This window comes from Ambystoma mexicanum, chromosome 1q, assembly GCF_040938575.1.
Source record: "Ambystoma mexicanum isolate Mex_15411 chromosome 1q, UKY_AmexF1_1, whole genome shotgun sequence".
In the NCBI taxonomy this organism is placed as follows: Eukaryota; Metazoa; Chordata; class Amphibia; order Caudata; family Ambystomatidae; genus Ambystoma; species Ambystoma mexicanum.
The window spans coordinates 449,525,256-449,553,144 of NC_090922.1; the positions used below are offsets into that span (position 1 = coordinate 449,525,256).

Here is a 27,889-nt window from a genome sequence, read left to right on the forward strand (position 1 = left end):
TTCCCAAAAATCACTATCTTATATGTGTATGCTGACTAAATGCAATTACTGTATTACTTTGTGGGTGTGCGTTATTACCATAGTAAAGTAGACCTGTTTAATTCCTGTAACAATTGTGCGTGTTCAGCAACTACCAACTAACAAGTGACCTTTTGAAAGTATTTTAAAGTATACCTATGTGTGTTGGTTTATTGTGCTATGTATTTAAAAGTGTCTCTTGTGTAAATATGATCTATATTTTAATTAAGTGTATGTCTAAGTGTTCCTTTTGATGTGCATTACTAACTAGATTCAGTGTACTTACCTGCAGCTGACATCTTCCTCTTAAGATAAGTCTGTCTGCTCTGCCACTCTGCCAAGGTCTCCGAGAAGTACATACTGATATTAAGAGTTGGGGGATCTACAAACCACTGGGATAGCTTACTAAACTCTTACCTTAAAGTGGGACCTTTGGAAAGCTTCACTAACGGTGTGGATTAGTGTCTTGCGGATCCTAAATAGCTCAAACTGGATCCCATTCGTACAATGTCCTTTGAGAGCTCTGTCTGGAACCCAGAAAGGTGAATTACCACAAAGGGTAATTCCTGCTGCTCATTTTGAACTCAACCAACAAAGTCAGTGTTTTGGTGTGTAGGTATTAAGAAAAATAAGGTTGCCATTTTGGCTACTACTCAGAACAAAGGGACTATAATTACCTCACAGTAGAAAATGGTGACGATGTAGTGCCATTAATCTTTAAAAAGAAAATAAAACACAGCCTGCACAGATTGATTCTAGGATAAGGGACTCGACTCGGCCCATAAAAGGGGTTAAAACACTACCACTGCCCTCATAGGCCTATTAAGTACGACGGCAGCACATATGAAAAATGAACTACAGTGTTAAGTGAGGTTTAAAAAGATCCTAAGGATCCTTTAATAATCCCTTTTCAAGTGCCATATTCTCAGTTATTCAAAATGTGTGCTTTTGATTATTTTTATTCTCGTGGTGGACGTTTTTGTTGGGTTAAAAAGGCTGCAATTACTGGTACTATGTTTTCTTAGTTTGCTGTTTCATTGTGATAATTGTGCTGCTTGTTTGTTGCAGATGTTATGAACAGGCAGAAGATAATGTGCCAGAAATATTAAAGAGATGTCTGGAGTTGCTGCGCTCTGAGGCAATGTTTTTGTTGCTTTCGAATTTGACTGGCCTGAAGCTACATTTTTTGGCTTCATCAGATAGTGATGATGAGGATGAGGAAGCTTTGGAGGCAGGTCCTTCGATGAGGGGAAAAATGGAAGATTTGGCTGGCCCAAGCTCTTCAAATCCAAAAGGAGAAATAAAAAATCATGCCAGTCAATGTGATCTACCTACGCCTACGGATGAAATTGGAGAAAGTAGGTAATGTGTTAAAATGACCCATTTATCTGTGTGTAGCCGATGCAGTGCAAGATAAAAAATAATCTGCCATCGATTGACGGATCAAAGTCTTCTCTTCCTCTTAGAACCTTTTGGGGTCTCTCCTCCCTGTTACACTGTAATTTCAAATCTACAGTGTAAACTGGTCAGTGACTTCTATTGTATGCAAATCCTGAAACAGTGCATTATATTCCAGCATGAGTAGGTAAAATGTCTTCCTTTAAAGCTTTCCTTTCATGCCTAACAAAAATGAGTTGATGCCTTTGTAGGACCGCAACAACGGCTCTGAACAATAAAATGCGAATTGATTTTAAAACATTTATGCCACAACACAAATCCATTTGTGTAGGTCTCTGTTAAGATTTTCAAATCAACTTTTGGGGTGTATTTTGGGAGGCCAGCTATTATGGTGAGCAGAGAGACTGAGGGCTAGCCAACCCCACTCAAGGTAAGGTAGCAGAGCGGCAAGACTTAGTCTCAAGAGGGCTATTCGGTGGTCTATGGTTACAATGGGTCCACACAGAACAACACCAATAATTCAAGTTAGACTGGTAAGTAAACCGGTATACAATAATTAGGCCTTTAAAATGCACACTAAGCAAATAAAACCTCTAATAGAATACTGCCACACACTTACTGTAAGGCAAATATATAAATTCAACCTTAGGAGGAGAAAGAAATCCTATACTTCAATACCCAGTGAAAAACTGATAATACCTACATGCATTAAATTCAGCAAAAACCCTTACAATATCTCCCCTAACGAGGTGTACAACCTAGGGCCCTAAAGTCATCAGTTCCAAAGTTATACTTCACAGGTAGGTTGATAAAAAGATTTGGATGATTCCAGTGGTTATGAACAAAGTCAGAAAAGGTAAATAAAGTTAGTTAAGGAAACCGACACATTCCAGTCACTATGATAGGCCTAGGAAGGGATCCTTGACCAGGCCTCTACCGACCAAAGTCAGGAAACAGTAACTTAGGAGTAGGACTTGACGCCCATGTAACCATATGGAAAACAGGGGGGTAAAGGAACAGGTATTTTGACATACCCCTCTGACTGATTTCTCCAGAGACCACTTCCGAGTTCCTGAATCTGCTGGGGACACAATACTCTGTGCTTGGTGGGGTCGAGGAAGGCCCAGTGGTTATGGGTGCAGGGTCACTTTCGGACACAAGGTTTAGTTTTCGGTCACGGTGCTTAGGAATCATTTCTACACAACTTCCAGCTCAACACCCAAAGAAATAAAAAAGATGAAGACTTCTGAGGTGAAGGCAACCTCAGGACTCCAGTAGGACGCAAAGAAGACGGACTGCAGTGGGGAGTCACCACTGTCAAGCAGCAACAAGCTTTCTTCCAAGGACGAGCAAAGGAATGGTCCTACACTGCTTCCGTTGTTGCAAGTAGGCTGAAAATGCAGGTGAAGACAGCTTGTTGTACAAACTGTCTGTACGACGTGCCTTCCCTTGTAATGAACTGGAGAGCAAATTGTATGTAAACTGAAACTAGGCACATGTCTTACTGAGCTATGCGTGTGTCAAAGCATCCAGGATAGATAAGCGGGTCTAATGCCAAGAATGGTGCCTACTATCATTCAAATTAGATTAGTGTGTTCGAGAGATTCATCATTTGTATGCTTCACCCTCCTCTCCCAGCACTTCTTGCTGGGCTTCTGGACCTTTCTCTTTAATCCTGAATGTGTGGGGCCTTTTTCCACTCATTCATTCTTATGGGCTCTGTCTTTTGGAGCTCTATTTTTTGTATTCTACCTGTACTATGGAGTCTATTCTGCTTTATAGCTCTTAAAGGCATCTGTATTTTACAATTGCAGCACACAGCTCCTTATGGACAGTGTTGCTGTCGACACTTAGGGTCCTCCTTTGAGATTCATGTTCTTATCCTCAAGTAACTACAGTTCTTAAGGATAGAGGCACACACCACCCTATGTGGAATGCTAAAGGGATAGTATCCCCCTTCTCTCTGCTCCTGTGACGTTTCAGTCACATAGACAATATCCTAGCTGTGGCTGGTGTTAGTGGGCGTGTTCTACCAATTATTGTGTAATTTTTATAATGAACGCTATGTCCATAGCCTCAGTATTGCACAATAGGGGCACCCAAGTACCAACTTGGGGCCTCCCATCTTTTTTCGCCATTACTAGCGTGGTTGTTTTTTGTTAGCCCTTCTACCATTCTGGGAGGCAGAGGCTGGTGTGTGTGTGTGTGTGTGTGTGTGTGTGTGTGTGCTGCCTTTGACGGGATCCCTTGATTGTCACTGCCTAGGCTCCAGAGTGTCTGGCAGGCAGGAAGCGGGGGAGGAGTTTTCCACCCCCTGTGCTTTGTCTGCCAGAGTGCCTCAAAAGAACCAGTTCATACTGGGGACCTGGCTGTCCTTATTTGACAGCCAAACATCCCTTTTGAAGGGATTGTGTCTTCCGACGTATTCCACATCTATAACGGGTAATCACCACAGCTGTGCTGCTTTTATTACCATGTGCTTACTTTGCAACTTCCTTCAAGCAGCCCAGCATTCCTTTGGGCTCTTTTGTATTCACTATTTCCCTTTTATGACTCTCTCCTTGTTAGTATCTTTCACTTTTTTCCACTCCTGTTATAAGTTGTCCACTTATGATTTTTTCCTTCGTTTGAGTATTTCTTTTATCTCTATCCTTTTTACTTTCCTCGTTTTTTACATTATATTATTTTGTTTCCATAATTATTGACATATTCCCATCAAGGCTAATAATTAGTTTATAGCTCTGTACAGTTGCTCAGAAACCCATATGCAGTCATTTGTCCCAGACCACGCCCCCCGCCAGGCCGCGGTCACGTGGTTTATTAAAGGAGCGTTGTCTGGGCAACGCTCCGATGCGAACAACGCAGTTACACGCCGGCAAGCGAGAGGAACAGTCCGTCTCCTCGCTGTCCTTATGGTAAGCCCCCCGGAAGCTATGACACGTACTGTCCACACGGATCCCACCCAGGTTTCTTACAATGTCTTTCTTACATTGCAGCCTATCTGCGCCTCGGCGCTGATTTTGTCTGGGCAGTTTTCTGCCCACCTCATGGTTCTGGTTCACTAAGCCACTTCCCATGCAAGCATTCTGCCATTTTCTCAGGTAAATGCGTGTTGCATCTCTTGTCACCGCCAACCTCATTACTAACAGACTTCTTATTGCTCGTTCTTTTTCTTTTTCTATTTTATCTTTTATGTATCGATCAATTTCGGCTTCTTCTTCTACTACTACTACAATGATTGGTATGTTATTTACATGTTATTTACATTTTTTATGTGAATGTACATTGTGATACACTGTCTTTTGGATGTTATGAAATCGTACATGTTAATTACAGACTTGCCCTGACGAAGGATTTGTAAATCCGAAATGCATTGGCAAAAAATGTTTTGGTCTGATGTAAAATGCTAGTGGCTTTTTTCTTCCTCACTAAGAAGATATTAGTGACGCCTCACACCAAGAGACGCATTATTTTTTTTCACAAAATCATTTGCTGATAAAAGCCTTTATGAAAAATCACTGAACTCTTATTATCATCATCATTTTTGAATATGCAAACATTTTACTTTGGAATCTACCAAGCTTTGGAGAGTTTACATTACTTCTATACCCTGATTGGGTCTTTTGAGAGAGCGGCTGTATGACCTTGATTAGAGCAGGTAGGCCCTTCCTTTCTAATGACAGCTGCCTTATACTGGCCAGAGCATTCATTCTGTCAAGACTAGACTACTGTAACGCCCTATACAGTAGCGCCAACAAAACCACTATCCAAAAACTCAGAATACTACAGAATAATACCATCAGAGCTGCACTAGGCATCAACAAACGAGTGCATATCTCTGCAATCAGACGACATCACAAATGGTTATCCACCCTTTACAAAATACAGCTAAAAATCGCCTCCCTGACATATAAAGCATTACACAATGTCGCACCGAGCTACCTTATCGACAGACTGTCCAAAAAGAACTTCCAGTAGACCCTCTAGAACTATCAACACTAATTATCTGGTAGTACCCACATTCAAATCTTCCAAGATCAGCGGCAATAGCTTCCCTGTGAAGGCCGCTAAATTTTGGAACTCCCTGCCTCATCAGCTGAGAGCTGACCTACCCAATTCTGTCTTCAGAAAGAACCTCATCACCCACCTTAATTTAACTGAGAATTAGTCTCCTTGGAAACTAAGACGCCTTAGCACGACTGCCGTTTGATTGTAAATTTGCACATCACTACTTCCTAAGATGTAAATAACTCTACCTCTCTGTGTAATTTGACTAATCTGACTTGTATATTCTATTTTGTATTATCTGCCTGTATAATGTGTCTATTCATATATGCCCTGTACATTATGTAACTTTTGTAAGCTTCGCATATCCTTGCTTCACCCTGCTACTCCCGGGTCTGGTGCACATTATAAATGTAATAAACAAATAAAAAAACAAACAAACAAAATGATGGCGATTTTCGAATCGCAGGGATCTGTTCCGTCTGCTCCTTCGAGAGAAGCCGGCAAAGAACGTGCTAGGGCCACCGCTCGCACGCCTTCATGCTCGGGTGGTCGGCGCGATCATCGGGAGCCATTAGGTCCCGATCGGACAAGGTGGATCGCTCTAGCCGTGCCCGCTCCAGGTCCCGGTCCTCGACGCCCTTGAGACCGTTGGAGCCTGTGAGGTCTTCTAAGAAGACATCGGCGCCATGTCCGTCGCGGGACTCTCTCGAGGCTACGGCTCCGAGGAAGTTGTCGGCTCCGAGGAGGTCGAAGGACACGCTCGGGGCTCCGGCCTAGAAGCCGTTGTCGAAGACGTCAGCGCATCGCTCGACGTTGATGCCGATTCTGTTGCCGCTCTCAACGTCTTTTGAGGAGGCTTTACCGGAGGTGCCCCGGAGACTGGTGGAAACCCTGAGGAGGGCACTGTGTAAGTCGGTGAGGCCTGTGTTTGAGCCTTTTTCTGTGCCCTCATCCAGGGATTTATTCCAGCCTTTGGATTACATCTCAGAGGTGAATGAAGGGTCAGATGTGGAAGGGTTTGTCCCTCCTGAGGTTCCTGACGAATTGCTGTCTGGTCATAGCCAGATGGAAGACCTGCGTCGATCCTTGCATGACGCCTGTGGTCTCGACACCTCCCCGGAGGTTGAATTAGGCAGGCCTGAGCCTGGTAGACACGCTGAGTCTTCGTACAGCCGTCTCATGTCGAGGGTGACGGAGTACTTGCGGTGGTCTGCTCCACCTGTGGATTTTCTGCAGGATGACCGGACAGATATTCTGGACCAAGGTCCACCCTTGACCAAGTGCTGCCATTTCATATGGCCTTACAAAGAAGGGTGGCGGCGGTTTGGACTACTCTGGAGAGTCTCCCGGCAGTGAATAAGTCGTTGCCGACAAAATACCGTCCAGCCAGTGGTGACCCCAGCTAGTTGTCTTTGCACCCCACTCCGGAAAGTTTGGTGGTGCAGGCGATATACAGCCCCAGCGAAGCAGGCGGCGTACCCTACCATCCCTCCTGATGGGGACGAGAATCGCTTCGACGGTTGGGCAAAGAAAGTATTTTCATCTGGGTGTATGGCTTTAAAGGCAGCCAACTCTGTTTGTGCCTTGGAAAGATTTGCTCACACTTTGTGGAATTGTGTATCTTTAGCGGCTGAACATATTCTCGAAGGGGAGGAACGGGATGGTTTTCTTGCCCTCGTTCAGGATGGCAAGGATGCCATGTGTGAATCCGTTCAGTTGGGTCTGGACATAGCAGACTGCGTCAGCCGGTCCATGGCGGCAAGCACCGTGATGCGCAGGTTTGCGTGGTTGCGGAAGTTGGGGTTTGCTCCTGATGGACAGTCCCGGCTTCTCAACATGCCCTTTGATGGTGACCATCTTTTTGGCAGCAAGGCTGACGAGAGCCTTAGGAGGTTGCAGACCTCCAAAGCTGCAGCAAAGTCGTTGAGCGCTGCAGTTCGCCAACCTCCGCCTTTTCGTCCTAGGGGACAGCAATGGAGGGGAGGTTCCTTTTGATACTACTCTTCCTTTGGTAGATCGAGGGGGGCTGCCAGTCAAAGGGGCCAACGTAGGAGTACCAGAGGTGGAAAACAAGGTACTCGAGCGCCAAAGCCGCTCGAGCGGTTGCCTCTTTGCCCTCAGGCACTGCCACAGCTGCTTCAGCTCAGTCATGAGTCCATGTCCCATGGTTCCCCGGTTGGGGGAAGGCTGGCGCAGCATCTTGTAGAATGGCGTGCCATTACTTCAGATGTGTGGATTCTGGAGATCATAGCCCATGGCTACTGTCTTCCTTTCCGGCAGAGGCCTCACGACAATCCACCGGGGAAGCTCTCTTTGAAGAGTCCGGATCCGCTCCTTGCGCAGGAAATCAAATCCCTGCTGGAGAAAGGCGCCATAGAATTGGTGCCTGTAGCGGAGAGGAACAAGGGATGGTATTCCCCAAATTTTTTTATCCCGAAAAAAGACGGGGAATTGAGACCCATCATGGACTTGCATGGTTTGAACAAGCTCCTCAGGAAGGACAAGTTAACGATGTTAACTCTCTCTCAAGTCTTCCAGGCCCTTCAACTTCAGGACTGGTTGGTGTCTCTTGACCTCAAGGATGCTTACTTTCATGTGCCGATACATCCCAAGCACAAGAAGTTCCTGAGGTTCGCGGTTGGCGACTCGCATTTTCAGTTTTGGGTCCTGCTGTTCGGATTGACCTCCGCCGTGAGGGTCTTCACCAAGCTCATGGTGGTGGTGGCAGCGTATCTCAGGAAAGGGGGGGATTCACGTCTACCCTAACCTGTACGATTGGTTGATCAGGGCGCACTCTCCCGAGCAAGTCCTGGATAATCTGTCAGTCACCTGCCACTCCCTTCACAGCATGGGCTTCTCCCTCAACTTAAAGAAGTCCCACTTGACACCTACCCAGCGGCTCCAGTACATCGGAGCAGTGCTTGACACATCCCTGGGGCTGTGTTCGCCTCCCCAGGTGAGGGTTCATCACATTCTGCAGATGGTGCACAAGTTTCAACATGCCCAGTCTCTCCCAGCGTTCGAGTTCTTGAGGTTGCTCGGCCTCATGGCATCCTGCATTCTACTGGTGCCAGAGGCCAGGTTGCGAATGAGATCTCTGCAATGGGCTCAAGATGCAGTGGTCGCAGTCCTCCGGCAGGATGTCGGATCCCATTCAGGTGCCGCCCTCGGTCGCCCAGGATCTTCTGTGGTGGGCCGTCGAAGGCAATCTGATGAAGGGTGCTCCATTTTGGCTACCCTGGCCGGAGATAATGATCGTGGCGGACGCATCCCTCACGGGATGGGGAGCTCATGCCAACGATTTGAAACTCAGCGGTCGTTGGTCTCCGTCGGAGTCCAGACTCCATATCAATCTGTTGGAGCTGAGAGCCATCAGGTTAGCCCTGAAGGCTTTTCTGCCATCTGTGCGGGGGAATACTGTCCTGATCCTGACGGACAATACAGTGGCCATGCACTACCTCAACAAAAAGGGGGGGGCAGGGTCTCTCCCACTGTGCAGAGAGGCGATGCAGCTCTGGTTCTGGGCCATCCAGCAGGAAATTTCGATCTCGGCAGTTAATCTGGCCGGAGACGAAAACGAGGCGGAGGATGCTCTGAGCAGACAGAGCACGGTCTCTCACGAGTGGGAGCTGGCTCAGGAAGTTCTGTTGGAGATCTTCGCCCTTTGGTGGACACCACAAGTGGATTTCTTCGCCACCAGTGTCAACTGGAAGTGTGAAAGATTCTGCTCGCAGGAATTTCCTCTTAAGAGGAGCCTTAGGGGACGCGTTCGTAGTGGAGTGGTCCTTGCCACTACTGTACGCGTTTCCTCCAGTCCCCGTCATTCCTCAAGTGTTGCAGAGGTTACGGAGGTTCAGTTCCCGCATGATCCTCATTGCTCCGGATTGGGCCAGGAGAGAGTGGTACGCAAACCTTCTGGAAATTTCCATCTGCCCTCCACGCCATCTTCCCCGCTGAGAGGATCTGCTCTCGCGCACGAGGAGGGGTGCGGGGGAATGGGGTGTCAGGTTCTCCATCCAGAGGTCAAGACTCTCAACCTTCACGCTTGGTATCTGAAATGTTGAGGTATAAGGATGGGGACCTCCCGGATGACGTGATGGAGGTGTTGCTTTCGGCCAGGCGGCCTGCAACAAAATCCCTGTATTGTTGGCGTAAGTTCTGCAACTGGTGCAGGGATCACAATGTTGATCCTTTTCAGTGCTCCATTCCTATGGTTTTGTCTTTCTTGCCTTCAAGTGGGTACCATTAAAGGTTACCTGGCGGCGCTGTCTATCTTTAAGCGCTCGTCTGAAGAATGTTCTTACTTTAAGATTCCTTTAATTTCTCAGTTTCTTAAAGGACTGACTAATGTATTCCCGCCGTCCCCTTTCCAGGTGCCGGTTTGGGATTTGAATTTGGGTTTCAGATTTCTCATGGGTGCTCCGTTTGAACCTTTGCACTCTTGTCCTTTGAGATTACTGTCCTTCAAGACTGTGTTCTTGGTTGTGGTTACTTCCGCTCGCAGAGTGAGTGAATTACAGGCACTTTCAGCTAAGCCACCCTTTACTGTGTTTCACAAGGACAGGGTTGTACTGCGAGTATGTCCTTCGTTTCTACCTAAGGTAGTCTCTGAATATCATTTGAGTCAAAAGGTGGTTCTTCTATCTTTCTACCCTCCTCCTCATCCTGGTAAGGAAGAGGAGCGTCTCCATCGGTTAGATCCTAGGAGAGCTCTTAGCTTTTACATTTCTAGATGTCCAGGGTCAGAGTCGACAATCAACTCTTTGTAGGATATGCTGGACACCAATTGGGCCAGGCTGTTTCCAAACAGACCTTGTCCAGGTGGATTATCCTTACCATTACGGAGTGTTACCGGTTGGCGGGTAAAGACCCTCCTGAAGGGTTGAGAGCTCATTCCACTAGGGGCGTGGCTACTTCCACCGCCCTCCACCGGGGTGTTCCTATTAAGAATATTTGTGATGCCGCTACTTGGGATTCAATCCATACATTTGTAACACATTATTCCCTGGATACAATCCATGGTCAGGATATGGCCTTTGGGAAGGCGGTTCTTTATTCTGCAATCTAATTGGTTATTCTAAATTTTTTTCCCTCCTCCATTTACTTGCACTGCTTTGGGAGTCTGCCAAAGATGTGGAATGCATTGGAGGACACAATTCATTAGAAGAAAAAGTTACTTACCAACTGATAACGTTCTTTCGACTGGATGTTCCTCCAACGCATTCCACATTGCCCTCCCAGCCTGCCCCTCAGGAGAATTTCCTATGCGATTGCAGCTTCTGTTTCCGCAAGGCTAAATGCAGTCCAGCAGGCATCTGAATGGTGTCGCACGTTCTGGCGGAAGAAACTTAAACTGAGGCTATGGGCGCTGCGCGTTCTATTTATTACATCCTGTGACGTTGTACTTGATGGAGGCCCTCGAGGGACATGGACCCGATGCCATCGACGCAGGACGCCCTCTGCCGAACTAGTTTCCGAAGTGCACGGCTGTGGACATTACATATCAAAGATGTGAATGCGTTGGAGAAACATCCAGTCGAAAGAAAGTTACCAGTTGGTAAGTAACTTGTTCTTCCGTCCCGTACACTCTAAAGTAAACTAAGGAAAGAATGGGTATTTTCGGGCTCCAGAAGGATTTCACCCATCTTCTGGTTGATAGCTTAATGTTCCCTTCTGGATAAGAATACAAAGAGTTCTTCTCCTTGTGTCAAATCCGATGTTCTCCAAGATGGATGATTTGTCAAATATGTATAAAAGAAAGTCTCTTCAGTTCTATTTTCAGTTTGCACTGTTAAGAGGAGGTGCCTCTGCCCCCCTAGCGTTTTCTGGCTTCTTGCAACTGGTAATAAAAGAATCAATGAGGAAATGTCTTCCTTCCCCTTGCCTTTCTCAAGCTGCCTGATTCTCAAAACACAGTTCTCAAATATATGGGGAATGACTCCCTTCCCCTGGCCTTTCTCATGTTCACCAATGTAGCAACAAATCTGGTTCGCTATCCTGCCAGACTTGTTGGTGGCGATCAATTGCTGTCAGTGGTCCCTTCGGACTACCTTCCCCAACTTGATATGGGTCCCAGACCCTCGTCAGCGTGTTTCTCGGGACCTCTCTGAGTTGATGTGGGTCCTCAGCCCTCATATATGGCTTTCGTGGGGCTTCCCCGACTTGTATGGCTCTCGCAGGGCTTCCCTGACTTTGTATGCGTCCCAGATCCTTGTCCTTTTTTCTCGTCTTCCCTTGGGGCTTTCAAAGGGTTTCCACAGGCCCTCGCACCTTACCGGTAACCTGCATACCCTATTTCTCGTTCTCTGCGGGTATGCGGCTTCCCTTGGTGCATGCGGACCTCGACGCAGTCTCTAGTCCTCTTCAGGTTCTGTGCTGCGGCGGCTGTTAGGGAGAATTCTCATTCAATGGCTAATTTCCCTTACCTAGTAAGTCCTCCAGCAGCTTTGCTGGATTTCTGGAGTTATTTTTTTTCACTTGGTAAGAGTGTGAGCTTTTCCCCCACTCTTACCCATGTTTTGCCATATGTATTTCATGTACTTTTGTGATTGTGGACTCTGGAGTACGCATCTTCAGTAGCCCCCTTCTTTTGTGTGTTACACAGCACCTTCAGTGCAGTGACACAGGGTTGTCTTTTAGACTTCCCACCGACTCCTTTTCTGGGGCTGACTACTGTCCCCCAGAAAAGGATAAAGTTGCCATTAACTTTACTTAGTCATTTAACCACAGATCCAGTACACCCCATCTTACATGGAGTACTGGAAAGGGTTAATCCTTAGCCCTTTTTATCTGTACCTCCTAGAGCATTGTTTCGCTCTTTTAACATTTAGACTTGGCTGGTGTCAGTGGTATCTACCCCAACTTTTCTACCGCGATTATACTATATAACCGTGGTATTGTTTTAGGCTATTATATTAGCCTTGAACTTAAACCCGCTTGACCAAATACTTTTTCTTTTGGCTCCAGTCGGGTTTATTTGCCATTTCATTTTGTTAGTCTTTCTTGTGTTTTACTTTGCGCGGCAAACCAGGTTTGCCTTCTTTGTTCACTGTCTTTTGGCGTGCTTCTTCCAAGAAGCCCTCTTCTAGGCGCCTGGGTGTCTAGGTGGGCTGAATGTGAGGGAGGGGTGTAGTCACCCCCTGCACAGGGTATCCTAGGAAACCCAAGTCGCACTGTGCCATGATTGGCTGAGGTGGTTGTCCGGGCTGGACAACCCCCCTGCTGCGTGATTGACAGCCAGGCTGTGTGAATGGGGGATTTTCGCCAAAAAGGGGAGGTCTCTTGGGCTAGAAGTCCGAGTCGCCACTGGAACTACAAGGAACCGAAGAGAAGCGGAGAAGAAGACGGCTGCTGCAACTACCCTGTCCCGGTGAAGCTCTGCTGCAGTCCTGAGCTATCTACCGTTCGATGACCAGAAAAGATCCAGTCTGGAGTCTTCTTCCCTTGTGCCTGGTGGGGATAACCAGCTCACCTTCTACAGCCAGAGGATCCACTTCTTGGTCGAAATCGCTGCACACGGCTGTAGTGGTCCAGATAGCCATCTGAAGAGCCTCTCCTGTTTTTAAGGAGCGCACCTTTTATTCACCGTCGCTGCTGCCGGCTTCATCCCTGTTTGGTGTAGACCCCTCCAGACGTCCTCCTTCATCCGGAATCTCCAGGAACCATGGGTCTGCAGGAAACTACCAGGAACAACTGCCGTGGCACCAGCCTCTTCATTGAATAAGGTACTGTGTTCTGCTTGAGGAATTAGGGTGAATCCCTTTTTTTTTTATCTCCAATGCTTGCCCTTGTCTTCCCTCCTTCTTGTAACTTTTGCTTCCTCTGTTGACAATATCTTCATACTCCTGACTACGGTGAATCGTGAACTGTCCGACTGTGTGATCCTCGACAACAGGAACCCGGTTCCACTTGACACTGGCTCCGGCCTATTGACTCTTGAATTTCTGTCAACGAGTGTTTTCTGATTCTGTCTGCCTTGACAAAAGTATTGCCTATGATTTTTGCCCCCAACTCTCTCTGGTTAACTCGGGTGTTGAGTGTGTTTTTGGCCCGGTAACATTTCTTGCTGCGGATACGCGTTTCTTTAGTAAGACCGAACTGTCATTACTGTCAAAAAGTGATCCCAAATGTATTCCTGGTAACGTCTTTTGTTTCGCAACACCGGTCCGTTAAAACATAGGATGCTTACCTTGAGTTAGAGTGTACCACAGTGAATTGGTTAGTTGTAGTGTATTTTACGTGTGATTTTGAATTATTAGAAGTGTTGTGTTTATAACAAACGGTTTAAAAATAAAAGTACTTATATTTTTTACCTGAAACCTTGAGTCAGTGTTTTCTTGAGTCACAGTAATTGTGGCCCCTTTGTGTAATCTCTGCTACTGCTTATATACTCTGGCTGCTCCGCTACTGCTACCACTTTCACATAGTAGTACAGGCTTGTACCAAAGGTAAAACTTGTATTACCACCTGTAGTCTTAATTGTGTGTATTGGTCCCTATGCGCACTGCACAGTGCCTAACAGCGGCTCTGCAGTGGAAGCTCTTTCGAGGATCCGTGCGGTTTCTGTTTTCCGCACTGACCAACCAAAGTGTGGAAACTCCAGGGACTTGGCTATTGGTGTTCGGCGAGCAGCCTCCTGCTTCTGGCCTTGCTCTACACCAGCCTCCTTCCGTCTTGGCATTCCCGACTTCTCGCCTGACTCGCTCTCGTGGCTCCTCCAGTGGGGGCTTAGACAAATTGTCATTTTTCTTCCCTTTTTCTATTCACATAGTATTCGTGTTGACTGGACAGTGTATCTTGGTTCTGCGCTAGGCTCTTTCCTCCTCAGCAGTTCTTAGGTGTCCCAGTATTTCCATGTACTCCATCTGGGTACACTGATCACAAAGACGCCACAGCACTAAGGCAAATCTACGCCACCATCCAAGCTCGGATGGCCTCTAATGGCCTATGCCTCAACAGGGACAAAACTGAGATTCTTATTTTTGGCCAAAAGTCCACTCTAGCCAAGCTAGACTGTCTTTACTCCAACTTCAACATTGACAACTGCATCATCCCCGACCTATTATCAGTCAAAACCCTAGGGCTCCACATTGATGCTACACTGTCCATGAACAAGCAAGTCAGCGCTATTGTCTCTGCCTCTGCCTTAAGTACTAAATTCATCAACGCCATTAAACCATTCTTAACTAAGGAAAATTGTCTCAACAGCCAGAGCTACCATAGGTGCAAAACTTGACTACTGCAACGCGCTCCTAGCCGGCACCTCCTTAAATGTAAACAGACTTCAAATCACCCAAAATAATTCACTAAGAGCAGCCTTAAACATTCCAAAAAGAGACCACTTCTCACAAGCAAGACAATCTGTTCACTGGCTCCCAGTCGAACACATCACATTCAAGATTCTCACGACCATGCATAAATGCATCCACCGCACAGCTCTGCCCTATCTTTCAGACACACTCCATAGATCCATCTCTACTAGGCCTACCAGAATATGCTACACCAACTAACTCACTGTACCGCAAATAAACAAGGCCAAAGCAGGAGGGATAGGCTTCCCATATCTAGCCCCAAAGCTCTGGAATGCGCTCCCCACTGCCCTAAGAGCAGAAACTTCTCTCCCTGCATTTAGAAAAATCCTTAAAACTTCTCTCTTTAACTAAAACGCTTGCTACTACATGTTTTACAAACTGTCCTATGCAATTGTACAATAAACATGCCTGTATGTGTTTTTTTCATGTGTAACTAAGTTTTGATCACTCTCTGTAACAAGCGCCACGACGCCCCCGGGCTGCTGCGCGCTCAACAAATATGAATGAATAAATAAATTGGTCTCCCTCGTCTCAGTATGTCCTATGTGGATGGAGTCTACTACTCTACACAAGAATATCAGAGTTGGGGGGGCTACGTAGGATTGAGTAGGAAGGGAGGATAAAGGGCACAGAAATGGAGGGTGTACATACGCCCTTCTCCCATGATAATCGTCACTGATCCCATAGATGGTTTTCCCTCCACATGGGATACTCCTGCTGAGAACCACCGCCAGGGGGACTATCGGGTAGCGGCCTCACCTCCCTGGCCTCATGAGAAGGGGCTTCCCCTATAGTTGCAGTGACAATGCCCTGGGATTTGTCACAGAACTAACTTCCTGGATGAGCCCAAGCTCTGAAAATCTGAGTAATAGGTTTACTTGCAACCAAAGCAAATGCAAACTGTCCAGCCTTCACAGAGCCCCTCGACAATGTGATGTGAACTGCCATCGTGTGTACCTGCACACCTAGAGTAGGGATAGTGTGACAGAAATGCCCCTATCAACGTCCTTTTCAATTTCTAAAATAAAGTGCAACACATTTGCAAACTCTTTTCCCTCAACGCTTCTGTTTTACCAAACAATTCACAAAGGATAGCTTAACCCGGATTCTCATTGCTCCACTGTGGACAAGACTGGTGTGGTGTCCCCACCTCTTGCGCATATCCGTGTGCTCACCATTCCAGATTCTCCCAGTTCACAAACTTCTGGCACATCTGCAAATAACGCACACAAATTCATAAGCTATAAACTTGGCAGTCCGACTCCTGAGGTTGTAGTTTGCTTATGTATTCATGCTGCTCCAATGTATGGGACTCCTGTGCAAGGCAAGGAATCCAAACGCAAGACGTTGCTACATGCTAATTGGAAGTGGTTTGTTATTTGTTGCACAAAGAAACACATCAATCCTATTGATTGTTCATTTGCAGATATTGTTACTTACCTGCATTATTTGCTTGATTTTGGTTTAGTATACAACTTGCTTAAAGTACATTTAGCCACACTGACCGCATACAGCACCTCGCAACAAATGGTGTGACGGAAGGTGGCAGTTGCCAAGGCGTTTATAGAAGGAGTTGCGTGTAATTATCCACCAGTCGCGCACACACCACCTGACTGGGCGTCTGCATATAGTCCTTTCTAGACTGATGGGAGCCCCCATGTGAGCGGATGTAAAATTCTTCTCTTCCGCTCTTCTACAAGGTGGCCTTCCTCATTGCTATAACCTCTATCAGGAGGTTAAGCAAGCTTCAGGCTCTTTTAGTAGATGAACCATTCATCTGTATTCACAAAAACATTCCGATTCTTAGCCAAACACATTTCATATTTTCATGTCAAGTAATCTATTCAATTGCCAGTCTTCTTCCACAATCCAAAAAACAGGTGAAAAAGCACTGCACCCACTGGGTGTACATTGAGTAGTTGTGATCGAAATAAAACCAAAGCACTAAAATAAGTCAGTTCTTTGTGTCTTTTACAACAGGGAGCAAGAATGACCCAGTAACTAAAGCCACATTTGCAAGGTGGATTGTTTGCTGTGTACAACTCTGTTAAACACCGGCCTACAAACCTCTTCCTTTCACTCTCAAGGCCCACTGGCAAGGAGTACTGGAGCAACAATAACCTTCAGTGCAAGCATTTCAATAGATGCAATTTGAAGAGCTGCAACATGGAATTCAATTCACACATTCAACCAACACTATTGTGTAGATAGCCAAGCAAGGGCAAACTCACAAGTGGGTCAAGCAATACTAAAGCATCTGTTCCTTCAGCTCACCCGCCACAAGCTACAATTGCAGCTAGATAGTTAGCTGCAAAGCATGCAAGTCTAAGCAGATTCACAAGCCCCAAAAAGACACGCAAGTGACTTTTTTCCCGACATGACGTATTGCATGATAATCTGAGGATGGCACGCAAGGGATCATGGGTACCTGGACACATAGTGTGGATAAGTTTGCCTTCCCTTTTTGGTTGTATGCCCCACCTTAAGGTTGGTGGTTGTACAACCTTCAACAGTTGTACTTAAAAATGCATTAACAAAAATCATTATAAATGTTACCTGCAATGTGAAAATCCTGAAGATGATGTAATGGATTGGCCATTTTGTTGTTTCTGGTTGCAACACATTTTATATCAACTCAATTCACTTTGAATCCAGGTGGGAGGCCTAAAGTTGAGCGTGCTCACAAATCACTGCTTGATGGGTTAGGGTGGTTGTTTCAAAGGCAATGGCTTCATAATACATTTCTTTTATTTTATAGAATCAAGTGTTCCTGTTTGCAGGGGTGAGCTCAGGCACTGGAGAAATGGCCATTATACTTTAATCCATGATACAGACACTGACAACTGCGAGTTTGCACTGGATCTTCTGCTTTACTGTGGTTGTGATGGTAGGTGACCTGAACTATAGGCGAATAGACCATGTCTTAAGAGTTTGTGTGTAAATGTGCATTGCCCTGAGAAGTTATTCCTACAAATAATTAATGGGGATTGATAATAACTCAATTTGCAGTGGAAGCACAGCACATCTTTTGGAAGGAGCAATCAGTACATCTCATTTGAAATTAAACTTTGCAGATAGATGAGCCACTTTTCAAAAAAAGTATTTTCACTGTTTTCATAGTATGTTCAGCCCAGGTCTTCATTTAGCTTATGTGAGGGTTTCTTTTTATTTTGTTAGTATAGCATGTTTCTTTATTTGTTACAATTTGATTTCAAGAGTGGTGGTTTACAGTTCATGGTATAGGGAAAGGGCAGATACACAAAAATACTCCATTTGCATGGAACAAGCCTGTATTTGACAATGTATTGCAAGCCTCGGCCCTAGATTTATTTTGATATAACTGTGCATTGGTTGCTCATAGATATGCAAAACATGTGCAATTGAAATTATCACCTTATATATTTTGCTATAGTACTTAAGAGCGGCAAGAAAATATAATAAGGATCTAGTAAAATAATAGAGGACTAGAAAAAAGGGCAAATATACCAAACTTGTTAGATTCTTATCCAAACAGAGTTTTCTTTCAATCCTTTCAGTGCCATTGCTTAGTAATAGATGTGATTGCTTATTACAGATGACAGCTTGCACCCTGCGCCCCATTAGCACTGTTTGGCCACACCATCCTCCCAAGAGACGGATTGCACACACTATATGCAGCTGGAATCTTGCTTCGACAAGGTTTCATAGCAAGATATCCCCTCTGTGGGTTAGACATTGCAGAGTGGTTGTACTCTACTTCATGAAGTTTTATCCAACGTCTTGTATGCATGTCAGTAACATGCTGCCATGAAGGAAACAAAGCATAAAAGTTAATGGATTGCAAGGTTTTCCACTCTTAACTGACTCCCGTCACCTGCTGTTATAGTGGGACGTATCATTCAAAGCACTGACAATTGACCAGATATGTTTTAGCAGGCTATCAGAATAAGATCAGGCTTTATGCAGACAATGTTATATTATTTCTTACCGACCCTGAGCGGTCTGTCCCTCGAGCTCTAGCAGTGATTCAACAGTTCGGTACCTATTCCGGCTTCTCTATCAATTAAGGGAAATCAGAGGGGATGGGAATTGGGGGTCCGGAAGAGCTATTGCACAACACCTGTCCCTCTCTGCATCTCAATTGGGTCCCAGATAAGATAAAGTACTTGGGGGGCGGGGGTGGGAGGGGGGGTTCTGACACCTAGGGCTGACATGTTTTACCAGGCAAACTTCCCGGGCCTAATCAAGGACTATGAGGATGACCTTGGGCGATGGGAGCACCAACAGATCTCTTGGCTAGGTAGAATAGTGGCAGTCAAGATGTCTATTATCCCAAGGCTGCTCTATGCGCTCCATGCCTTACCTGTTAAAATTCCCTCAAAATCCATTTTCCTAGTTGCAGGGGAAGATGTTGACGGTTATCTGAGAGTCGTAATGCAATCCACTTGGCAGGTTGGGTCTGGGGATTCCCTCTCTTAAAAGATCCTTGGTAGCAGCCCAGGTGAGCTCCGCATTCGACTGGTGTGATGGGGGGAATGACAGGAAAAAGTGGGTGGAGCTGGAGCAGCAGGTTACATCTATCCCCCTGGGTAGCATGCCATTTCTTTCACCCAGGGGTTGGGAAGAAGGTGGAAAGATATTGGAGGACGTATGCTTAAGATGCCCATTGGGGCTGGGCCTCCGGACACCAGTGACCAAAAACCCAGAGTTCGGCCCAAGATTAACAGGCTGGGAATTTGCAGCATGGGAGGCCTCCCGGAGGCTTAGCCTGGGCCATATGTTTACAGGTACAGAACCATTGATCTTTGAGGCAAGTACAGCTAAATGTGCCTTAGATGAAAGGAAAAGGTTCCATTATGCCCAGCTCTGGCACTGGATCACTAATAAGGAAGTTAGTTTTGGTGGAGTGTGGGGGGGGGGGGGGGTTGGGGACAAGGGAACCTACAGGATGGAACTTATGCCACGTTGACTCCTGGACACTTACTTGGGAGAGGACTCATAAGGCGTCCTGCTGTACGGGATTCAAGAAATGTGGCTATAAAACATTATACAGATGGTACATGTCACCAAGTAGGTTGCATGCAATTAATCACAATGTTTCTGATCTGTGCTGGAGGGTATGTGGCGAGCGGGCAACATTGGTGCTTATGTGGTGGTCGTGCCCTCTCTCGCAAACATATTGGAAGGAGACATAAAGAACCTCACGGGGTTGCCTTCGCTTGGGAGCCGAGGGTGATTATACCGTGGGACGCTGATGATTCATGAAGCTGTTGGCTAGATTGAGAGGTCAGAAAGCGCAAGTGATCATGCAGCTACTGATGGCTGCCAGACTGACATTGGCCACCTGGAAGCTACCTGGAGGCCCAATTGTTGCGCAATGGTGGGTAGGGGTTTGGACGTTAGTGACACCAGAAAATAACCGCCATAGTCAGTGACTCATATCAAGCCTTTTACAGAATGTGGCTTACCATTATTCAGTTCCTTGGGGCCCATGAACATATGACCCAAAAGAGCAGATTTTTCGATATGTCGAACTGCTATGATTAATGTGTTGTGTGATATGACGCTTCCGTTGGATCTGGTGACCTTTTTTGCTTTGTTGTTTTAACCTCACCTGTTCCTTTTTTTAACGGTAGCTCTCACCCTGTTTTCATATATTGAAACTGCAAAATAAAGCTTGGAGAAACAATTAACAGGCTATGTGTGTTTGTATACATGTCAATACATATCACTCTCCAAAGACCACTGCCATCTACAGTATTGAATGTTAGAAAATATAATAGCATCTCTTAAAATCAAGCCCTCAAAGTAGTTGAAAGAAAGAAGTTAAATATTTCTGCGAATTGCCAGGCAATGTTTTTCCTCCAAAAAAACGTTTTATGCAAACAGATTATACAAGATCCAGTTATAGGGTCTGCCATTTGCAAACAATTGTTATTAAATTGAAGGATTTTTATTGTAGAATTATTTTCATGACCTGCTGGGTATGAACTTCAAACGAGCACTATATTTGGTTAACCTATTTATAGTTTATCTTGCTGATAAATTCCACATTTGCAATTTACACATTATTTGAACTTCATTACTAGTAGGCAATAGTTATTTTTAGGGTATTTATTGAGAGCGGACCTAGCTTCTCGAAGCAACAGAGCACTTAACAATCGCAGGGGGAAGAACGTGGTGAGGGAAGCGGAGAAACAAGGGAGTGGGGAGCTAACGGGGCGAGTTCCGTTTCATAATCTTTGTTTTATATTGAAAGCAGCATTCAAGCCAACCCATTTTTTGTTTTTCTCACTTTGTAATTCACTTTAATTATAATTCCCAATGGGCAGCACCTTTAGTTCTCCAGCATAGGGTCGGGCATGGATTCACATGCTCATGAATATTCCCCGTCGTCTGGCTGGGAATCCTCTGTAAAAGAAAAAAGTTTCACTTTCACTTTGGGTGCTTGTTCGTCGAAGTTTCTGGAAGGCAGTCTTGGGTCTACTTCGTGCCCTCCGACCATGACGGAGGAGAAAAAAGAGGGAAGGACACTTTTCAGGCGCTGCACCCAATGCGGGCTAAAACGTCTTTGTGGAGGACAAACATCAGAAGTGTCTGCACTGCCATCAGGTTTTTCCTCAAAGAGGAAGTCCTCCACCCCGGCCAAGCTATGGGACAAATCTGACCAACAAAGGCCGGAGGAAGAGAAGACGGCCAAGCTATGGGACAAATCTGAGCAACAAAGGCCGGAGGAAGAGAAGACGGCCTCACAGCAGGCTCATCAGGCGCAGCCGAAAACACTGTTCACCGCTTATTCGACATTCTCTACACCCAGGCGTGACACGGCTGCCGAAGCAACGGCAGAGGCTGCAGGCATCCCTTGGGGAGGGGGAAAGTCACCAGTTCAGGTCCCAGTACACGGCTCTCAGGAGGGAAAAGGGGGGGAGGGGCAAAGCAGCCCTACAAGGTTTACGTTCAACCAATGGACATCTCCTCCACGGACGATGACCAAGCGTCCGTCCATTCAGTCCACGAGGAGGACGGCGGCGCAGGGCCTAGCACACCATCATTCCCTCTACCGCCGAGGGACATATCCATGGACATCCTGTCAACTCTGCACATGCAAAGGTTGCCTCCATCACCGATAACTGTTGTACCGCAGGCCTCTGACCAGCCTCCACGTAAGAAGAGAAAGCGTCATCCAATGCAACTGCATCAGCCTCCTCCACCATATTGGGACCCGACTTCACCAGCAGACCCGGATACACACACGGACACTGGTATGGAGACGGCCACGGAAACCGACAAAGATGAAGACTTCGTCCCGGCAGACGACGAATCACTGCACCTGGACGCCCCTCATAGAGGATCTCCACCAGACTAGTTGGGATCATTCCACTCTATCTCCATGGCCTCTGAGCTGTTCCAGCTGTTCCCTGACGAAACCAAGAAAGAGGGCTTCTTGTATCCGTGACGAGAGTCCAAGAGGAAGACTATTATGCCTGGACCCTTTTTGGATGACATTTGGGAGGAAGGCCTAGCCCTCATGAAGAACCCATGCACAGCGCCAACCAAACGAGACAGGTTGGAGAAAAAATACAGGGTGCCGGACTCCGTCCCCAAGTGCTTGAGGTCACAACCGTCGCCGGACTTGGTAGTGTCATCCGCAGCAAGAAAACGTTCATCCAACCAGGCCTCAGCATCATCAGTCCTCCTGGACAACGAGGGAGAGGAAGATGGACACCATGGGTAAGAGAGTCATCTACACAGCGGCTTCCACGATCAAGCCGGCTAATGCTCTGTCTATCTTGTCCCGAAACGACTGGGTGCTTTGGTACAATCTGGGCCCTATCCTGGAATTCCTCCCCGACAACAAAAAAACAGTGGCTCTCGCCCTCTTTCAGGAAGGGGAGGTGGTGTCGGACCATGCCATTACGGTGGAAGTGGACATCGCCGGCGCTGGCTTCCGACAGATGGCAAACAGTTTGTCTGGAGGGATGGTTGAAGGCCACTAACTTTCACCAGGACATTCATGTGAAGGTGCTGAACACATGCCTTTCGATGGGGAAAATTTGTTTGGTAAGGCAGTCGACAAATCCCTTAAAGCCATAAAGACGGACACAGAGACGGCACATTCCCTTGGCACTCTGCAGCAGCATCGCTCGTCGTCTTTTTGCACCTTCAGGGGACAATCGAGCAGATCATCCAGGGTATACTCCATGTCGTACAGGCAACCTCCCCGATCCTCCAAGCTGAAAGCCTAAAGGGGTCGCTCCGAGTCCTACAGTAGCAGAGATCAGCGTTGCTGTCACCCAAATGGCAGGGCCCCGGCACCCAAGTAAGTCTGAATCGGCCAAGACGTTGGGCCCCCACATGTGCACCCCGTTGGTAGGCCGGCTGATGAGGTTCATCAGCAAGTGGAAGATCATCTTGCCCAGGGACACACCTTGGAGTTCCAACGCAGGTGCCCTTTCTTATTCCACCGGTTCCCCATCAGGAGCAGCACATCCCTCCGCTACTGTAAGAAGTGGCGATAGCGTTCCCCAACGGCTCCGGAGTCTATTACAGATACTGACCCTGGTGTTAGAGACCCTTCCTGGACCTGTGCCCTCTAAACAAGTGCTTGAAAAACGAAAAATTCAGGATGGTCACGTTCGGCCAACTGGAGGAAGGGAATTTCTTGGCGGCGTTGTACCTAGATGCGTACTTCCATGTCCCCATCCACAGGAAATATCGGAAGTTCCTACGGTTCGTGGTTTAAGGCCCTAACTTTCGACTTAAAGTTGGCCCCAAGGGTGTTCACAAAATGCCTGGCCCCGGTGGCGGCCCACCTGCATCTACAGGGCATGCACGTATACCCGTACCTGGACAATTGGCTGATACAAGCCCTCTCCCGAGAACTGGCCGACGAACGAGGGAGACTGTCCGGCTACTGACGGAGCTGGGTTTCTACGTGAACTATCTGAAGTCCTGCTTAAAACCATTGCAGAATGTGCTGTTCCTCTGCGCTAAACTCAACACAGTGGCTTGCCTGGCATCCCCATCTCGGAAGAGGCTAGCGGCCATTCAAGGGAAGGTACAGTGGTTGTCGTCGGCAAAGACGGCCACTGTTTGGGGCATCAGGTCTTTGCTGGGCATGATGTCGTCCTGCATCTACCTAGTCCGCTCTGCAGTTTGCAGATGCGACCCCTACAGGAATTCTTGGATGTTCGTTGGATGCAAGTGTCCGGGAATTTTGCGGACAAGATCCCCCTCAACAAGGAGTTCCGGCGGGCGATAGTGGTGGGGGGGTACGCTCCCACATGGCCCATGAATCGGGTTTTTAAACCCTGCCATACCAGGAGACTGTCTCCACGGACGCCTCTCTGGAAGGTTGGGGAGCTCACACTGGACGTCTACACGCCAGAGGCCTGTGCCTTCCGGAGGAGAAGGATCTGCAAATCAACATCCTGAAGTCACGGGCAGTGTTCTGGGCCCTCAAGTCTTTCCTACCATCTCCGAGAGGCAAGGTGGTGAGGATCTTCACCGACAACACCACCACCATGTTCTACATCAGGAAGCAAGGGGACACACTATCCCCAGCTCTCTCCAAGGAAGCGCAGGACTTGTGGCATTGAGCCATTGGGCAGGGGATGTTCCTCGTCCCGTTCCACCTGGCAGGCGTCAAGAACACCATCACTGACTCCCTCAGCAGAGAGCTGCGCTCGCTCCTGCCACTAGTGGGAACTTCGTCAGGATCAGGTGGACCATCTGTTCGTCAAATGGGGCAGACCTCCGATACTTTTTTTTGCCATGGTGGCAAACTCAAAATGCCAGAAGTTTGCCAGCAGATTCCACCAACCAAAGAGCATGGGAGAAGGTCTGTTTCTGTACGACACCCCCCACCCCCGCCCGTTTCCTCTCCTGCTACGTGTGATCAACACACTCAGACATTGTCGGTGCAAGATGATACTCATCCCCTGAGCGTGGTATTTGGTATTTGGACCTACACAGCCTGTCAGTGTCACCTCCGCTCAAGTTGCTGGTACGTCCGGATGTGCACACCAAGCAGAGAGGCGCCATCCTTCATCACGACCCAGGATCACTGAACCTAAAGGCCTGGCTCCTGCAGCCTTAGAGTTTGGAGGTTATGAGCTGCCAACGGACACCAGGGAGGTCCTCTCCAAAGCCAGGGCGTCGTCGACTTTAAAGTGCTACAGCCATTAGTGGATGCGCTTTGCTACGTGATGCCGGCCGCAGAAGATTACCTCTCTGGGGGGGGGGGGGTCATGGCCCCACAGATTCTTCCATACTTAATTTCCTTGGCAAAAACAGGGCTGGCTCACGCATCCATAAAGGTACACCTGGCAGCCATCTCATGCTACCCCAGATCCCAGAAAGATCCTCGCTGTGGTCCCACAGATTTGTCAATGAGTTTCTCAAGGGGCTTTTTCGATCTTTCCCTCCGGTAAAGGTGCCTGCCCCAGCATGGGAATTAAACATGGTCCTGACAGACTCATGGGGGCACCTTTTGAACCTATGCATCAAGTCCCACTCAGGTTTCTCTCGTGGAAGATGGCATTCTTTGTGGCCATCACCTCAGCCATACTTGTGGGTGCGATCCAGGCCCTATCCTGCAAGCAGCCGTATCTGACTTTCCACAAATCAAGGGTGGTACTGTGTATGCACCCCACTTTCTTGCCGAAGGTTCAGTCGGAATTCCACCTCCACGAGCCTTTGGGGTTGCCTGTTTTCTTCCCGAACCCTTCGTCGCCGGCTGAGATGACATTGCATTCGCTGGATGTTGCTCATGCCTTGAAGTTCTACGTGGCACGCACAAAGAGTTTTCGGAAGACTTCTCAATTGTTTGTGAACTTTAGACCTGTGACTCATGGGAAGGCCTTGTCCAAGGCTTTCATCTCAAGATGGCTCTCCAGCTGCATCATGCACTCTTATCGGCTGTGAACTGGCCTCTGCTTGGCTGCCCGAGAGCCCACTCCACCAGAGCAATCGCTGCAACGACTGCGTTCCTTTCTGGTGGACCCTGCTCGACATCTTTAGGGCTGCAACGTGGAGGTCTACGCATACCTTCACAAAGTTCTACTGCGTCAACAGGGATTCCAGGGAGGAGTCCAAAATCGGTTAGGCAGTGCTGTTCCAGGGGTAAGTGTTAATTGCTACTGTTGAGCCTTGCCACCTCCCATGGTTGTGTAATGTGGTACTGCTGTGTATTGGTTATTCATGAGCATGTGAATCCATGCCAGACCCCATGCTGGAGAATGTTTATGCTACTGACCTGTAACTAGTGTTCTCCAGCATGGGGCTGGCATGGATTCACATGCGAACCCTCCCTCCAGCCCCTCTGCGGCTCTTCTTGGTCATAGGCAACTTTACATGCTTATCAAATCTGAAGGTTGCTGCCAGAGGCAGGGCTTAAGGAGAGGACTGTCATTGGATGGGGGGACAGTATGATCCAGAGGACAGTGATTGGTTTAAAGGAGAAATACATTTTTTTAGTGAACGTGAAACTTTTTTCTTTTACTGAGGATTATTAATGACCATATGAATCCATGTCATACCCATGCTGGAGAACAATAGTTACATGTAAGTAACTTAAACATTTTCAGTCTCTCTATACGTGGTCCGAAGTACAATTTCATGACAACCGTTCAGTCTCTGCTTGTAGTTTCTCTAGTCTGCAAGTCTCCATGTGCAACCGTGCTGGTTTTCAATCTCTTTATATTCCCTCCACTGTCTCTGCTGGTATCACAATTGCATTTTATACACCAAGGCATTTCTGTTTTCTTGTGGCCCCCTTAGTCCCCTCTTCAGTAATCTCCCCTTTCTCTGGCATCATCACCACATTTGATAAACTGACATTTGCACGTACAACAATATTTCTTTGTGCCATCCTCCCCTCGATTATTTCCTATTTGCTTATTCTTTACCTTGTAACCCTCTTTTCCTCCTGTAGAGGGTATCGAAATGCTAGTCTCACAGGTTGCATGGCTACTCCTGCTATCTGCATTCCTTTACCTTAGTACACTTATAGGCTCTGCTTATCCTCACAGGTCTGCTCCTTTGCCGCACTGTCCAGGCGAGGATGCGCTCATGGTTCTGCAGTGTTGCAATTCGGATCCGGCTTGCTCTGTTAAGTTCTCCTTCTCTTGGTGGCTCTACAGCTGAAGTGTGGATAGATCTCTTCTCCGCTGCGCTCCACACTAGTGGCCTTGCATGACCTGCTTCTGCTCCTAGGCTGGCTGTTACTAGGATCAGTAACTAAAATATATATTCACAGGGAGTAAATCTATTAATACTGATAGCAAACACATGGGATCCAGTTTCTTGATACAAGGGCTATGGGTGAACATACAGAACATAAAAGGGGAAAATGTTTGTAAAACTGTTTGAATTAGCTGCCATCGGTGGTCACCCTTGATAGTGACTCGGGTTGGCCCCAACTGAGAACTGTTGCCAAATTGCAGAGTTCGTGAGTGAAGATCATTTGTCACGGAAATGATTCTGACCCCAACTATCTAGCTACTGGCTTAACTCTATGTAGGACTCCTTGGGCGGGGCATGCAGAATTCAACTAAGCATAAATCCTAATACTGCACTGGTGGTTATGATGAATTTTGATGTTCACTTGTAGCCATTTGCTACGCACGGTTAAAGTATTGTGCTTTGGCATAGCCTAGAGTTCCACAGGCAGGTGAAACTGCCATGAGCAGCTACAGCGGTACTACTTGGCCCGCCAACAACCCTTCAATGATGAAAAGCATGGCCAATCCATTCATATAAATCAGTCCTTGAATAGGTGAGGTAGATAAAGATGAATGGCAGTGAAGGTTAGTGTATTTCTTTTGTTCTCTTTGGTAATGTTAATTGTCCTAGTCAGGCTTTTTACACGTTCATTGTACAATTTGTGATAGGCTAGACTGCTGCTTGAATTGGCCACCTTTGGGGGGTAGTAGTGTGCAAATCCAGTTACTTTTGTATTCTCCATCTAGTCTTTAAATGTTTATTTTTCCATTTTATGGTATGTCTGACTTTAAGAAAGCTCTTCAGTAATGTTTTTAGTTGAACAAGTGAGAACCTTTGTGTACTGCAACTATATTTCTAAGTCTTGTGCATCTGCTTAGAATTGCATGCTTTGCATGGGCCGACATCTAGTGGTTGGTGCGAAGTATTACATGATTTTGTTTAGATTTTCG

General features: G+C 47.0%; 1 protein-coding gene across 1 annotated transcript in view; it reads left to right on the forward strand.

Annotated features, from left to right (window-relative positions):
• OGFOD1 (2-oxoglutarate and iron dependent oxygenase domain containing 1) overlaps positions 1-27,889 on the forward strand; it is a 574,156-nt gene that overhangs the window by 447,765 nt on the left and 98,502 nt on the right. Inside the window, exons 10-11 of the mRNA XM_069640278.1 lie at positions 1,087-1,376; positions 17,494-17,622. Of these exons, the coding sequence (XP_069496379.1) occupies positions 1,087-1,376; positions 17,494-17,622 (419 nt within the window). The remainder of the gene's footprint in view (positions 1-1,086; positions 1,377-17,493; positions 17,623-27,889) is intronic.